The sequence below is a fragment of the Rhinolophus hipposideros genome, assembly GCF_964194185.1.
Source record: "Rhinolophus hipposideros genome assembly, chromosome: 11".
Taxonomy (NCBI): Eukaryota; Metazoa; Chordata; class Mammalia; order Chiroptera; family Rhinolophidae; genus Rhinolophus; species Rhinolophus hipposideros.
In genome coordinates this window covers 82932964-82946265 of record NC_138057.1, presented here as the reverse complement: position 1 = coordinate 82946265, position 13302 = coordinate 82932964, and the positions used below count along the sequence as shown (strand labels likewise).

Genomic DNA, 13302 nt, shown 5'->3' with positions numbered 1-13302 from the left:
GGTATTCCCACCTCGCTGCCCTGGGAGCCCAGCAGCAGGGAAAAGCACACACAGACGCGCAGTAAAACAGGAGAGCTTTATGGTTGGAGTGGAGTGGAAGGAGAAAAAGGAAATGAGTGAGGTGTCCCGGCTCTGGCTGGCGGGCACGCCCATGCAGGTGCAATGCTGGACACCGTGCCTGGGAGAGGCGCCTGCACTGCCCAGAGGACTAAGGTCCAGGACCGGCAGTCCGCAGCCCTGCTGGAGCCGCGGCAGGAAGCCGAGCACGGCCGCATGCGGTGAGCTGGGCAAGCAGGAGCCAGCGCCGCGAGGACGCCCCGCCCCTGTAAACAGCCTCACGGGCCTCCGGGCCCCCGTCCCTCCCTGAGAAGCGCTGGGGGGCCTGCCGCCTGCTGCCCCCTCCCTGCAAGGCGGGCCCAGCAAGCAGAGTGGGCTGTGCCCCGCCCCCGAGGCCAGGCCTACAGCTCCTCGTAGTCCCCGCCCCCGCCGGGGCCGGCCGGGGCCCCGCCCCCCAGGAAGGCCTCCAGCTCGTCCAGCGCCGACCTCGGGCCTCGTGGCCGCCGGCGCCGGTCCTCCCGGCCTTCCTCCTTGTCCTTGCCCTTCTTGTGCTTGCTCCTCTTCTTCGCAGCCTTGTCTTCCTCCTGGGGGCACAGCGCGGCGTCACTGGGGCGGTCACTGGGGCGCCGGGAGACCCGAGCCCACCGGAGCCCCGGGGCAGCACTGGAAAGCGCTTACCTCTCTGCCTTTCTTCTTCTTTTTCTTCTCCTTCTCCTTGGCGGAAGGCCTGCCCTCCTTATCTGCGCGGAGAGACCACAGCAGGACACTGCGTCAGCACCCCCACTTGGCTCCCTGCCAGTGTGGGAGGCAGAGGCTCCATCTCAATGGGGTGCCAGTGGGAGCACTGCCCCTCAGCCTCTGGCCAGGGTCTGAACGCCCCTCGCTGGTCCTGGCCACAAGGCTGACCTGCCGGCGACCCTAGTGTGCTCACTGACATGCCAATACTTCAACCCCAGGACAAGCTTAGGGAAGTAGTTTCCTCTCCATCTTGGGGACCAGGAGCTTCTGGGACATATCCCAGGTGGCACTGCTACTTGGGGCAGAGCCAGGGAGCCAAGGCGCCAGCCAGTGCCAACACAGACCATGAGTGCTTGCTCATCAGGCCTGGAGACCACAGCACCTTGTACGGAGCGCTGGACTCAGGGTACATAAGGGCTCGGTCAGCTCCCAGCAGTGCCACCGAATCCCTCCTGTGTGGGACACCTGGTCAGATCCCTCCAGTCTGGCCGTGGCCTGCTGCCTGACCCCGAGAGCCTGGGATGTCATCAGAACACAGCTGGACCCCAAGCAGGGCCAAGGAGTGCCCGCGTGGGGCTTCTCAGGGCCCCACTGCTCTGAGGACCAAGGGGTAGAAAGCACAGTAAGGGGTCAGAAGCATGAACCCGGGCTGGGCTGCCCCAGGTCACCCAGCACCCAGGAAAATGGGGATGAAGACAGGATGTGCACGGGCCCCCAGCTACCTTCACTGCTGCTCGTCTTCCTGCCTGTCTCCTCAAGCCCCAACCCGAATAGGTCCGTGTCGTTCTTCACTCGGAAGGAGGGGACTGGAGGCTGGCGGGGTGGGGGCTGCTGGGCAGGGCCACCATCCTCGTCGGTCACATCGGAGAGGTCCTCTCGTACTGGGAACGCATCCTGGCGGAGTGGGCAGGTCAGGCTGCCACCCCCACCCAGATCCCTCCATCACGGGACTCCCGTAGTTAGGCTCCCCTATTTCCCAGGCAGGTGACAAGGAGCCTCGCACACCTTCCTGGCCCGCCCTGCTAAGGGTGTCCTCAGGGCTCCTCACCACTCTCCTGGGAGTGTCAGAGTCGCTCTCGAAGTCGGGGTCGTCCATGACAAAGGACAGCATCTGGGCTGCAATGGGCCCCTCAGGGTCGCTCTCTGAAGATGCTGCTGGTTCACCCAGCTCATCCGCATGTCCGCCAGAGGAGCCCTCAGCAGGGGGCCCTCGTGGCCCTGGAGCCCTGGGAGCCGTGCCCCTGTGCGGCCTCGAGGCCTTTGTGGAGGACCTTCGGGACAAGAGGCTGGTCAGGGGGTCCACAGGCGCCCCATCCCAGGGTCCCTTTCCTCGGCGACCCCTCCACATACCGTTTGGTCTCTGGCTCCGTGCACTTCTGGGGGGCCAGGACAGTGGCTTTGGGGTGCCCTGCTACCTCCTCACCGGAAAGAATGATCTTCTCCGTGGGGGAGGGACTCGTGGGTAGCAGGGGCCTGCCAGGTGGCTTATCTTCGAGGTCCACATCGTCCTGGAAACCTGCCACCATCGGGTTTCCTCCTGGGGCCTCCCCATCACTGCAAAGGAGGGGCAGGGCAGTCAGAGGTCACGGGGGGGTACTGAGCTTCGGGCACTCCTGGCATCCACAGGCACTGACCGTTCCCCTCTGCACCAGGCATGGACACTGTGGGTCTGATGCCCGCGGGGCTCATGTTCCCGTGGGGGGACAGACGGCAAACGGGGACCTACTTTGGGGGTGGCTGCAGGGCTGCTTTGCGGAGGGGCCCTACTGCTGTGGCAAAAGCGGCAGCAGCATGGAGACCAGGCCGGTGGGAGCGGGGCCTGTTGTCTCCTGCAGGCTGGTGGGTAAAGGGCGGGCCTGCAGGTGGTGGCAGGCAATAGGGTAGGAGCGTGGTGCTGCCTTCACTGTGTCATTTTGCATTTTTACAGGGACGTGGTGACATTGCATGTGCAGAAACGTGGGTGGCTGAGGCTGAGAAGGGCAGCTGCTGGCTGTGGCGGTGCCATCGAGGGCACAGGCCCAGCGGCACCCTCACCTGTCGCTGTCCTGAGGGACCTCGGCCCCGACTCTCTTCTCATCCTTCGGGGGGGCTGTGTCGTCCAGGAAGCCATGGTCAAGGCCGTCTGCAGGAACAAAATCCTCCACGTCTTGGACTTTCGCTGGGGCCTCTGCAGCTGGGGCGGGATCTGTGTCCGCAGGGCCGGGACACAAGCAGGGGTGATGTGTGACTAGAACAGCAAGCTGCCCACCCAGGAGGAGGGGATCCCGTCCCAGGCTGGGGGAGCTTGCGGGGCCAAGGACACAGCACCAACCACCACTTGGGCAGCCCACACCCCGAGGGGCCTCGCCTGGGGCCTACCTGGGGGTGCAGGGGCGGCCTCAGCGGCTGGCGTGGTCCCAAACAGCCGGGAGATGATGCTGCGTCTTGGTGGGGTGGGGGCCACGGGATGTGCTGGGGGCAGCGGGGCCTCCGAGGGCGACGTGGGGGAGGGGCAGGCTGAGGGTGTGTGCAGGGCCAGCTGTGGGGCCGGCTGGGGCGTGCTGGGGCTGGAGCTCCCCGTGGACACGGCGCTCGGAGGCACCACTGGGGACTGCGAGCCCGAGGACGGGCTCTGCCCGTTGGCCGCCAGTGGGGACGCATGGCCCCGGCTGCGTGCCTCCATCATCTCCAGGAAGCTGGGAAAACAGGGCAGAGTGAGAATCCCGACTCCTGGTCTCGTCCAGATTTGCTGGCAGTGATGGGGGTAGCAGTGTCCCTGTCCCCAGGCTCAGCAGCCCTTGCGCCCCATAGTACCAAGCAGCACATCCCTGGGCAGGGGCGGGGGCTGGCAGGCAGGCCTTGCCCCCCCACGCACAGCTTCCCATAGGGACTGAGCCCCCGACAAGTTGTCCTTGGGCTGAGGACAGGTTCTCTAAGCTCAGAGGAAGGCCTGTGTCCTTCGAGGGAGCTTTCTCCCAGGTCTGGGGAGGAGCTGGCCCCTGCTCGCCTGCTGGAGTCCCCGGAGACCAGGAAGGGGGTGTAGGCTGGCTGCCCTCACCTCTAGGTTAGGACTTTGGGGTTGGGGCTTGGCGCAGGTTGGGAGTAGAGTCCAGACTGGCCCAGTCCTCGGCCAGCCCCCATCTCCTACAGATGGGACATGGGCACAGACCGCCATGTCCCAGGGACAGCGTGCTGGGTGGCAGGGGTGCATAAGCTGTCAGAGGAAACCTGTGGGAGTGGGTTGGCAGCTCCCGGGCAGGGCTCCCTCTGTGTGCACTGTTTCCAGAGCCAACAGCTAGGTCTGGATCCAGGGAGAGAGACCCAAAGCCCTTCTGAGAGCCCCTGGAGACAGACACCTGCTGGGGGAACCAGAAGGGGTTAGTCTCCCGCCAGGGCCGCCACCAGAACCCGCGTTCCCGGGTCCCTGACATTTAGGTGCTTTCTTTGGGAACCACATGTCTTCAGGAGCACTTCAGATTCCACCCATGCTGAAATACAAGCGCCTCTCCCTCTTCTAGCAGCCGCGGACACCCCAGGGACCCCAACAGGGCAGAAGTGCTGCCCCCTTGGCCTTCTCCGCAGGGGTGCTAAGCACCCAGGCAGGGCCAGGACAATGCCCCGCCGTGAACGCCAGCCCTCGCTATCAAGGAGCCCACATGCCTCTGCCACCCAAACCCTCCCAAGGTCGAGGAGCTCTCTGAAGGCCCTGCTCTGTGCTGGTGTCAACCTGGGAAACCAAGCTCCAAAAGACGGCAGCTTCGGCCAGAAAATGTCTGGGTGGCTGGTCTTGTCTGGGCCTTGGCTGGAGAGGCCGCCAACAGGCCTGGCTAGTTTGGACAGAGGCACAGCACCAACAGTGGCACCGCCTGTGTGTCTGTGTCCCCATGGCCAGGTGGCTGTCCGGGGCGGGAGCCGAGCAACCATCTCTGGTTATGCCCGCCAGCTCAGAGCCACCCGTGTGGGTCCTGTCAAGCCAATCAGGACATGGCCACACCCTGCTCAGTGCCTCTGGAGGAGCCAGGTATCTCTTCCCAAGGTCAGGTGGGCTGCACTTAAACTTTAACCCACTTGTTCTAGACAAGCACTTCTTTTACTCTAAATATTTTATTGTTGCACATTAATAACAAAGCACCTGACACAGGGAACAGAGAGCTGCAGGCCTCCAGGCACAGTGAGACCCACCCTCACCCACCCCACAGGGCCTGGTCTCTCCCACCTTCGTGGCTGACATGACTTGGTTTTTTGGAGTCCCATAAGTCGCCCAGGCCCACAGAGCTGGTGACAGGTGGCACTGCCCCTGCTGTCTCATCAGCATGAGCCCTGCCTACAATCCAGCCCCAGCCCCCAGGGCCGACGTACATGCTGTAGTTCTGGTCCTCGGTCTCCTGCTGCACGGACAGCTCCTCCAGCGTGGCGTCGATGTCCAGCTGGTTCGTCTCCAGCTGCCGTAACAGCGTCTCCCTCTGCGGGAAGGAAGCAGAGACCCGAGCAGGGACGTTGCTGCAGCGGGCTGCCCCTCTCCAGCCTCATGACCCCACCCGGCCAGCGCTTGATGAACTGCACAGCAGCCAAGGCACGGCCGCTCAGAGACCTGGACGCCCACGGGACACCTAAGTCGCTCAGTGTGGCTACGAGGACGGACCTCAGTGCTGGGACAGACCAGCCAGAGGCAGCCTGATGACACAAGGTGCTCCGGAGGTTCGGGAAGCCCCAACATTAGTTGAAAACAGTCTTCCTGCCATCTGCTTTTCCACGCCGAGTGGACACGGGCCCCCGCCGGTACCAGAGCTCAGCCCTCATGTGTGTATCCACTACGGAATATTCTTGTCACTGGTCTGACACCGCATGGTACCCACAGCCTGGGACGGAGTGTGGGGCCTTCGGAACCCACCCGGGTTCTGTCCCTGGGGGGGAGGGTGTCACACTCGGGTAAAAAGCTAAAAGCGACACCAGGCATGCAGTGACACCCGGCCCCCATCTAAGTGGGGACACCACCCCCCACATCAGCCAGCGGGATCCGTGTTTCTTTTAAAACAAATAGGCAAGAGGGAAGGAAGACCACCAGTCTCCTGAGCAAGTTTCCTGTCCTCCTGGAGAAAGAGCAGAAGCCACTGCAGCCGCACTGGGGCTGCGACTCAACACGCTGGTGACAAGCAGCGTGGATGTCACGTGCCGAATCAAGTGACTACTGTGTGTGCGGTGGGGCAGACGGACCCTGGAGGTGCAGAAGGCAGACAAAGCCTGCGGTTCTGCGGTTTTGACAAAAGCACTGTGCAAATGTGGTGGGCTAACACTGAGCGAGGGGCACAGTGCCCCATCTCTGTAACTAAGAGTCATCCCCAACCAAAAGTTTATCAAAACAGGTATGGCACGTAGGCCCAGCGGGCTGCAAACCTGGGGCTGCATTTGCACAGTGTGGGGAGGGGGCATGGGACATTTGGGCGGGAGGCTGGGCACCTTCAAGACAGTGCCCACGGCTGCTGAGAGGGGCCGGGTCCACAGTGGGGGTGGCTGGCCCAGCCACAAGGGGGTCAGAGGAGCTGGGGTGCAGCATGGGCACCCATGGTGAAGAGGGACAGGCCATGGCTCAGCACAGGCTGAGGGCAGGGAGTTGCAAAGCCCGCTGGCCCAGGCATCTGGTTCTCAGCCCAAGAAGGATGCCTTAGGACGCCCACGTGCTCCTGCTGTCTGTCGTTCTAGAAAGGCCCCTGGCCCACGCCAACCTGGCAGAGGGGAGGGGACAGAGCAAGCTGTCCCGGGGCCACCAGCACCACCACACAAAATTCTAACCGGTGACTGCACTCTGAGCTAACTGCCAAACTGCCTCCTCAGGCTCAGGAGGCGGTCGCCCTATGCCAGAGCATGTGGAGAAACATGTCCCCACCTGCAGGCAGACTTACTTGGAGCTGCAGAAACGGAATGTTGAAGAACTTATGAAGGTACTTTAGGCCAAAGCTGTTCTTCATGGAGGACTCAGCGTAGCGGAAGTAGGACGAGCCTGGGGGCCTGCTTGCAGAAAGAACAGACCTGGCACCGTGGTGGCGCTGGGCAGTGTGGTGTGTCCCCCCTGGGCCGAGGACTGCCCCTGGGCCAGGCTGACCTGGACACCCCGTGGTCTGAGCTGCCTTCTGCAGTTGACTGCCTCTAGTGGAAGGACAAGAGCCAGCGGCCCCACGATCCCTGGGCCTAGCTCTAAGTCTCAGTGGGCTCTGCTCAGCTGAGCGCCCAGCGGGCGATGACTGGACTAGGCCCCTGAGCCCTCCCTCCTGGCCTGCTCGTTGCCAGGAAGCCAACTGCCATCCCTGGTCCTCAGTTTCAGGTCCCTGTTGCAGAGAGGTCCGGCCATCCGCCACTACTCTCCAGCCCTTACTGCCCGAGGCACGGTCCAGAAGGCCCGCCCTTCCTTCCTCGCTACCTCCCATCAGGTCCGCTGTGTCCCACCCTCACCCCCACTGTCCACCTCAGCACCATGGCCCCAGGGGCAGGGCCCACCATGCAGGGATGCAGGGTGGCCTAGCTGTGTGCCTGAAGGTGGCACTTGACGACCTGACGGGACTAGAGGGTGGGGCCCTACAGCAGGGCAGCTGGCTGCGGATGGAGCCCGTGGGAGGGGAGGCCAGGCCAGGAGCAGGTCTCACCCACAGGTGACAGGGGCCCAGGCTCCCAGGCCCTGGCTGATGGCACTCACCTGTCCAGGCTGTTGATGAGTCCGTGCACGTCGTCGGGCAGGACGACGCGGTGCTCGCCCATGTCACGGTAGTTGCCCAGCACGCACACTGGCACATGAGTCGGCACCTTCGGGAGCTCTCGCAGGATGTAGCTGAAGGTCCTTCAGAGCATGGAGAGATCTGCCTGAATTTCAGCCCGAGACCCCAGACCCAAGGACCCTATGTGCACAGAGAGCGATGGGACAGCATGGTGGGCGTGTGCAAACCCTCCCCCACTGTTGTCACGGCCTCCGCCCCACCGAACAGCCTTTGGTGTTTGCCTGTTTTCAGATGCTCATGAGTCCCCTTCCTGCGTATATCCTTTCACGACTTGCGCAGGTCACGGCTGTGGCTCTCCAAGGTGTCCTGCTGGCTTAGCGCTTTGCTCTTGTGGACGTGGGGCCTCGCACGGTCCCCTCAAACAGGGCCCACACCTATGGGGCTGATGGTCATTCAATCTAACGGCTGTCACACAGCGTCTTCCAAATGGCGCGCAAGGAATAACTAATGGGAGTGTGACAACACTTCCCTCATGCAGAGCAAGCCAGCATAAATCAGTGAGAGGTATAGCACACGCCATGTTTACGGCCTGGCTCCATCTTATTTACACACGTACTTGAAACTGTTGTGGGACCACACGGCTCAAGAAGCAACTGCTCCCCAGCCTGGCATCACCTGCCCACTAGACACCTGTGCCCAGGTCTCACGGCCTCAGGGACACGCTCTGCCACCACCTCCTCAGGCCCTGTCTCCCATGCTTCACAGGCCCAGGGGGCCCCAGCTCATCCGCCCGTAGCTTTCCTGTCACTCTTCTGTACTTCGGCCACTGATTGTCCAGCAAAGGCTACAGAGCACTCCAGGAACGTGGGATGGCCAAGTGTCTGCCAGACGTAGACGCACCTGACCCCCCGGGCAGCTGCCACAGCACACACGCCAGTCTTCCCTGGCGAGGGGAGCTGCTGCCTCTCCCACAGGTGTATCTGGGAGAGGTGTGCTCCGCCATCCTACTCCACACGTGTCGCCAGCGTGCTGCCTGCTGCCACCCAGGGCGTTACGCGTGTGGGCAGTCAGTCCGCACTGGGAGGTGTGTCCCTGCAGGGCAGCACAGCTGGGCACCAGGGGCATCGTCTGCAATGTCCCAGTTCTGTAGTGAACGTCGTGTGCAACGCTCAGGAGACCTGGCTGGGCTCCACCACACGACCACAGGGAAGTCTCCTGACAGGTCCCGTTTTTTTCCACATGTCCCAGTTTTTCTACAGCAAGCATAGATTCCATGCAGTAATAACGGTCACCCTCGAAAAGCAGAGCAAAAGGGCAAACACCCCACAGGCCATTTGTAAACATGCTGCTGTCAGCTCCTCCTTCGGCATCTTGAAGATTGTCATTTTGGGCGGCACCAGAGTGGCCCAGGGAAGGCCCAGCCTCGAGGCTGCTTCCACACTAGCTCGGGACGCCTGCCTTTCTGCAGGGTCGGGAGTCCCACGTGCTTCGTCCCACATGATTGCACACGGACCGGCCCTGGGAGCTGGAGCCCTCCACTCGCCCTGGCACACTCCCGCCCCCGCCATCTCGCTCTGGAGCCTTTCCGTGGGATGGGTCTTAGCTGTGCGTCCTTCTAGCATGACTCAAAGAATGCGGGGTCCTGGAGCCCCCGACACAAGTGGCCACTCGCTTCTGCCGAATTTTAGACGATGTTTTCAGGAAGGTGCACACCTGGCCCCACCACCTTGAGCAAGCCTGCCTTCCACGCACAGACGTGAACACCGCCCCACCTGGCCCCTGCCCACATGTGCAGACACCCAGAGACATTAGGGTTGGGGCTTCCGTGTGGCTGACCCGCCAGCATGCACACTCACAGCTGGCCCTTGAGAGACTCAGCACCAGCAGGGATGCTGACGAAACCAGCATGTGTTCAGCCACGGGGTGGCCCTGGGGAGGGGTGGTGCCACGAGCCGTGCTGGTGCTTGCCAGCCAGCGTCCCGACTTACCACTGCTTGGTGATGTCAAACATCATGACCACCCCATTACAGTTCTTGTACACGTCCAGGAACTCTGCGTCCAGGGCCATCTCAGACTCCGCCTGGGGACAGGAAGGAAGAGACATGAGTTGGTGTCCCAGGCAGGGTCCCCCAGGTGGGTGCCCACATCTGGGAAAGGCTGGACAGGACTTTTACCATCTGAAAAGATACCAGCTCATCTCATTTTGGAAAAAACCACGTAAACGTAAGGTCAGCCGGTGTGGGGTCAGAAAGCTTTGCCGCAAAGGGTCTGGCAGTAACTATTCCCGGCTCTGGGGCCACAACCCTCTGCCCCCGCCCTGGGGGGCTCTTCTCCACTAGCCACTGGCGGGACCCCACCCTCAGGGTCCTGAGCTGCTCAGCACTCAGAAGGATGAGGGTGCCGGGGCAGCCAGAGCCCCATGGCAAGACGTGCACTACAGAGCCGAGGAACCTTCTAGAGCACACAGATCGGGGCAGCAGACCTGGCCAGGCGGTCACTTAACCTTCCTGACATGAAAGGGAGTGAGGAGGCCGACTACGGACAGCAGGACAGAGCAGGGCCCTTGGAAACACCTGGAAAGCTTCCCTGGAACAGAGAATGCCAGTTGGCCCCAACTTCTGTGTGTCCAGGGCAGTGACCGCGTGAGAGCGACCTGGGAGCCACGCCCATGCCCACCTGTGCCCGGGGCACAGCTTGAAGGCATGTCCTGTGCTTTTAAGGGCTGAGGCCTCTGTGATGGGGATATAAAATTTGGCCAGGTCACCTAAGCCCCTCTCAGGTCACTCAAGCTCTGCGTAGGGTATGGCAGACTTCACAGGGCAGGACGCATCTTACCTCCTGGGGGTCATTCTCCATCTTCAAGCCATCACCTCGCTTTTTGCATTTTCCTTATTGAAAGACACAAAAATGACTGGGTAGAATCTCCAGGCCCAAGGACGGCCTGAGGCAGGAGCACCCCTCCCCATGTCCCACCCCCACCTCCAGTAGGTGCCACACTGACTGGAGGCCCTGGGAGCCCTGCTGATGGCAGGACGCGCTGGGACCCCAGTGAGGCCTCCTTAGCAGCTCCGGCCTGGCCTTGAAGGCACGGCTCAGTGGCCGCACGGTGACACCACCCTGATGTCCCGCCGAGCTCTATTTCAGATGCAGGCACTTCCTTCCTGGACTGACAAGCACCAGCCGGCCCAGCCTGAGGGGCTGACTTCAAGGCCGTGGCGGGCTGAGCTGTTCTGAGGGTGGACAAGCTGACGGAGGCCCGAAAAGGCCCCTGGGGCTGAGGCTGGGCTCTGGTGGCCCCTGAGAAACAGCTGCTCTGCCATCACCTGCCCTCCCCTTCGTGGCTGAGATGTTACCAACCAAAGCGGAACGACTGCTTCTCACCCTGGGAATTCCAGCCCCCCATCTCAGAGCAGCGGGTCGGCAAAACTAACAACCCCCAGAACAAACGAGTTCGTTTATTAGGAGACCAACCTCTGCCTCTTTCCACAGCTTCTTCCTGAACCCCTCACCATCTCTGACTCCATCCAACAGATGACAAGTTAGGGTGGTAGAGAGAAGATGCCTTTCCTCCACTCAAGAAGGTTCTTACCGCTGGAGAACCAGGTGACACGGAGCTGAGAGGACGCCGAGGGCTGGCATGGAGCCCTGTGCCCACTGTCCCGCCAGCTGGGGACCTTTCCCCTGCTGTGCAGCCCCGCCTCCTTTCCAAGCCGCCGGGGACTCTGTCCTGGAAGCCTACCCGTGACTTCACGGTGGGAGGCTCATGCCTTATACAGGCAGGAAGTGAGACGCTTGGAGGTCCCCTGGGATGAGCAGTGTCTGCCTCTGTACCCCAGGATGGTTCCCAACCAGGAGAACACATGCTACTTAGAAGGCGCCCTGTCTTCAAATAGGGACCCCAGTCCGGACACATATCCCACCCAAACGAGGGCAGACCTAGGGGTCCGGAGCTGGGCATGGGGCAGGGAGGGAGTGCACCCAGGGCATGGAGGGCAGCTCTGGCTGAGCGACGGCTTCCCCTTGCCCGGGACAGTGACCGGGCTGTGCAGGGCTGCCTTCCAAACGTGCCCTAGTCCCCACGCACGGGACGCGCTGCAGGCACGCTCAGGAAGCACCAGGCTCTACAGGCTCCACCCGGCTTAAGGTGTCCTGGCGCTCAGGGCCCAGGGCTGCCATTAGCAGCCTCACTGTCCTTCCTGTGCCAGCTGAATTGGTCTCGGCACCCACGCCCACCCCAAAGAGCATGGCAGCGGTAGGGGCCTGCACACTCTGTACCCAGACCACAAGTTCACAGAAGACATGGCTTCCTTTGTCACTGGAGGACGCGTGCAGCTAGTGTGCCTGCAAGGTCAGACGGTGCTCAGCAGCAGGGAGGGATGTGGGTCCCCCCAGGCATGACAAAGGAGGGACCTGTGACCTGAGTGTGAGGGGGAAACAAAACAGGGCGCCCAAAGGGGACCCCGCCGACCTCACCACTGGGTGCACATGGCACAGCCCTGTGGCTTCGAGGGTGTATGTGTGTGTGCTGGGGTCTCTGACAGCTCAAGTGCTCCCCTGTGAGGGCATGGAGACAACACAGCTGGCAGTGCCTGTGAGGCAGAGCCAGATGGACACATTACCCCAGGGACGGCTGCTTCGGAAGCCAGGGAGCTGGTCCTGGGCTCTGGGTGCTCATCCACAGGGGCTCTGATAAGTGGGGTGCTATACTAGCGGCACTGCAGGAGGGGGTCCCAGAAGGGCCTCATGGAGGCCTCTGGGTTTGGAGCCCACCCACCTCCGCCGACCTCGCCTGCCACACTGCCCCTGGTCTCGGTTTCAGCGGGCGAACAGATGTTTACACAGCAGAGACTGTGGTTCCTCACAGGTCACTGCTGTGCAGCCCATCCGTCCCCCAGACGCCAGGGAGCTGGCCCAGTACCCAGACACTGAACGGACAGCTAGTGCCAACCCAGACCTCCTATGGCCAGGGCTCTGCAATGGGGAGAGCCGACACCAAATCTTACCGGCCAGAGATTTGAGGGACATGCAAACGAGCCAGGGAATAAGCGGGGAGGGGACGGGCTCATCTCTCTATAGGAAGAAAAAAGACACGACTTACCTTTGTCAACTACGTCCCAAACCTCAACTTTTACGATGTCATCAGTGGCTAAAATGGGGAAAAAATGAGGATTAGTACCCAAGTGAACTGCCAGTTTCACAAAGATGGGCTTTCCAGCAGCTGTCCTGGTGTCAGTGGAGACACCGGCCCCTACCTGGGTGCTGTCCCCAAGGGCACCCAGCTCCTGCTCAGGGCATTTGCATGTGCAGGGACCTGGAACACTCCCTCCCTAGATGGCAGGAAGGCTCGTGGCAGTGGGCCCACCTCTCTACCCCAAGGAGAACTGCTTTGCACCTGCCCCAAGCTGGGGGGCAGCTTCACCCAGAACTGGGAAGGGGGTGCCCTGGGTGGGTGGGTGGAGCTTGCCATGCTGCCCGAAGGCTCCTGTCAGCCCTGGCAGGACGCGAGACCATGCAGGTGCCCCAGGACGTGGTCTGGCTGCCACCAAGTGGGAGCCAGAATTTGCACCAAGGCCCCCATGGGTCTGCGGTTGACCCACTACATTTTTCTCCTCAATGAGATGGAACTTTTTTTTTTTTTTTTTTTTTTTTTTGGTTGTTGTTGAGAGCCCACTGGCCCATGTGGGAATCGAACCGGCAGCCTTCGGAGTTAGGAGCATGGAGCTCCAACCGCCTGCGCCACCCGGCCGGCCCCGAGATGGAACTTTTAAAATGTTTCATAATTCCTAACATGCAAAGCAGCCCACCCGGCTGCTGGCGGAAC

General features: G+C 61.9%; 1 protein-coding gene across 4 annotated transcripts in view; it reads right to left on the bottom strand.

Annotated features, from left to right (window-relative positions):
• Window positions 1-57: 57 nt before the first annotated feature.
• Window positions 58-13302, bottom strand: part of RABL6 (RAB, member RAS oncogene family like 6) — a 21554-nt gene continuing 8309 nt past the window's right edge. For 3 of the 4 annotated variants that reach the window (XM_081067032.1, XM_081067034.1, XM_081067033.1), the window contains exons 3-15: window positions 12580-12627; window positions 10317-10369; window positions 9470-9561; window positions 7463-7603; window positions 6675-6780; window positions 5134-5237; window positions 3154-3470; window positions 2830-2980; window positions 2146-2349; window positions 1844-2066; window positions 1518-1689; window positions 736-797; window positions 58-641 (exon numbers count right to left, since the gene is read on the bottom strand). In XM_081067032.1, the coding sequence (XP_080923158.1) occupies window positions 459-641; window positions 736-797; window positions 1518-1689; window positions 1844-2066; window positions 2146-2349; window positions 2830-2980; window positions 3154-3470; window positions 5134-5237; window positions 6675-6780; window positions 7463-7603; window positions 9470-9561; window positions 10317-10369; window positions 12580-12627 (1856 nt within the window). In that variant the 3' untranslated portion in view covers window positions 58-458. Of the gene's footprint in view, window positions 642-735; window positions 798-1517; window positions 1690-1843; window positions 2067-2145; window positions 2350-2829; window positions 2981-3153; window positions 3471-5133; window positions 5238-6674; window positions 6781-7462; window positions 7604-9469; window positions 9562-10316; window positions 10370-10952; window positions 11049-12579; window positions 12628-13302 lie in introns of those variants that run through there. The other variant, XM_081067035.1, reaches the window with a different exon arrangement.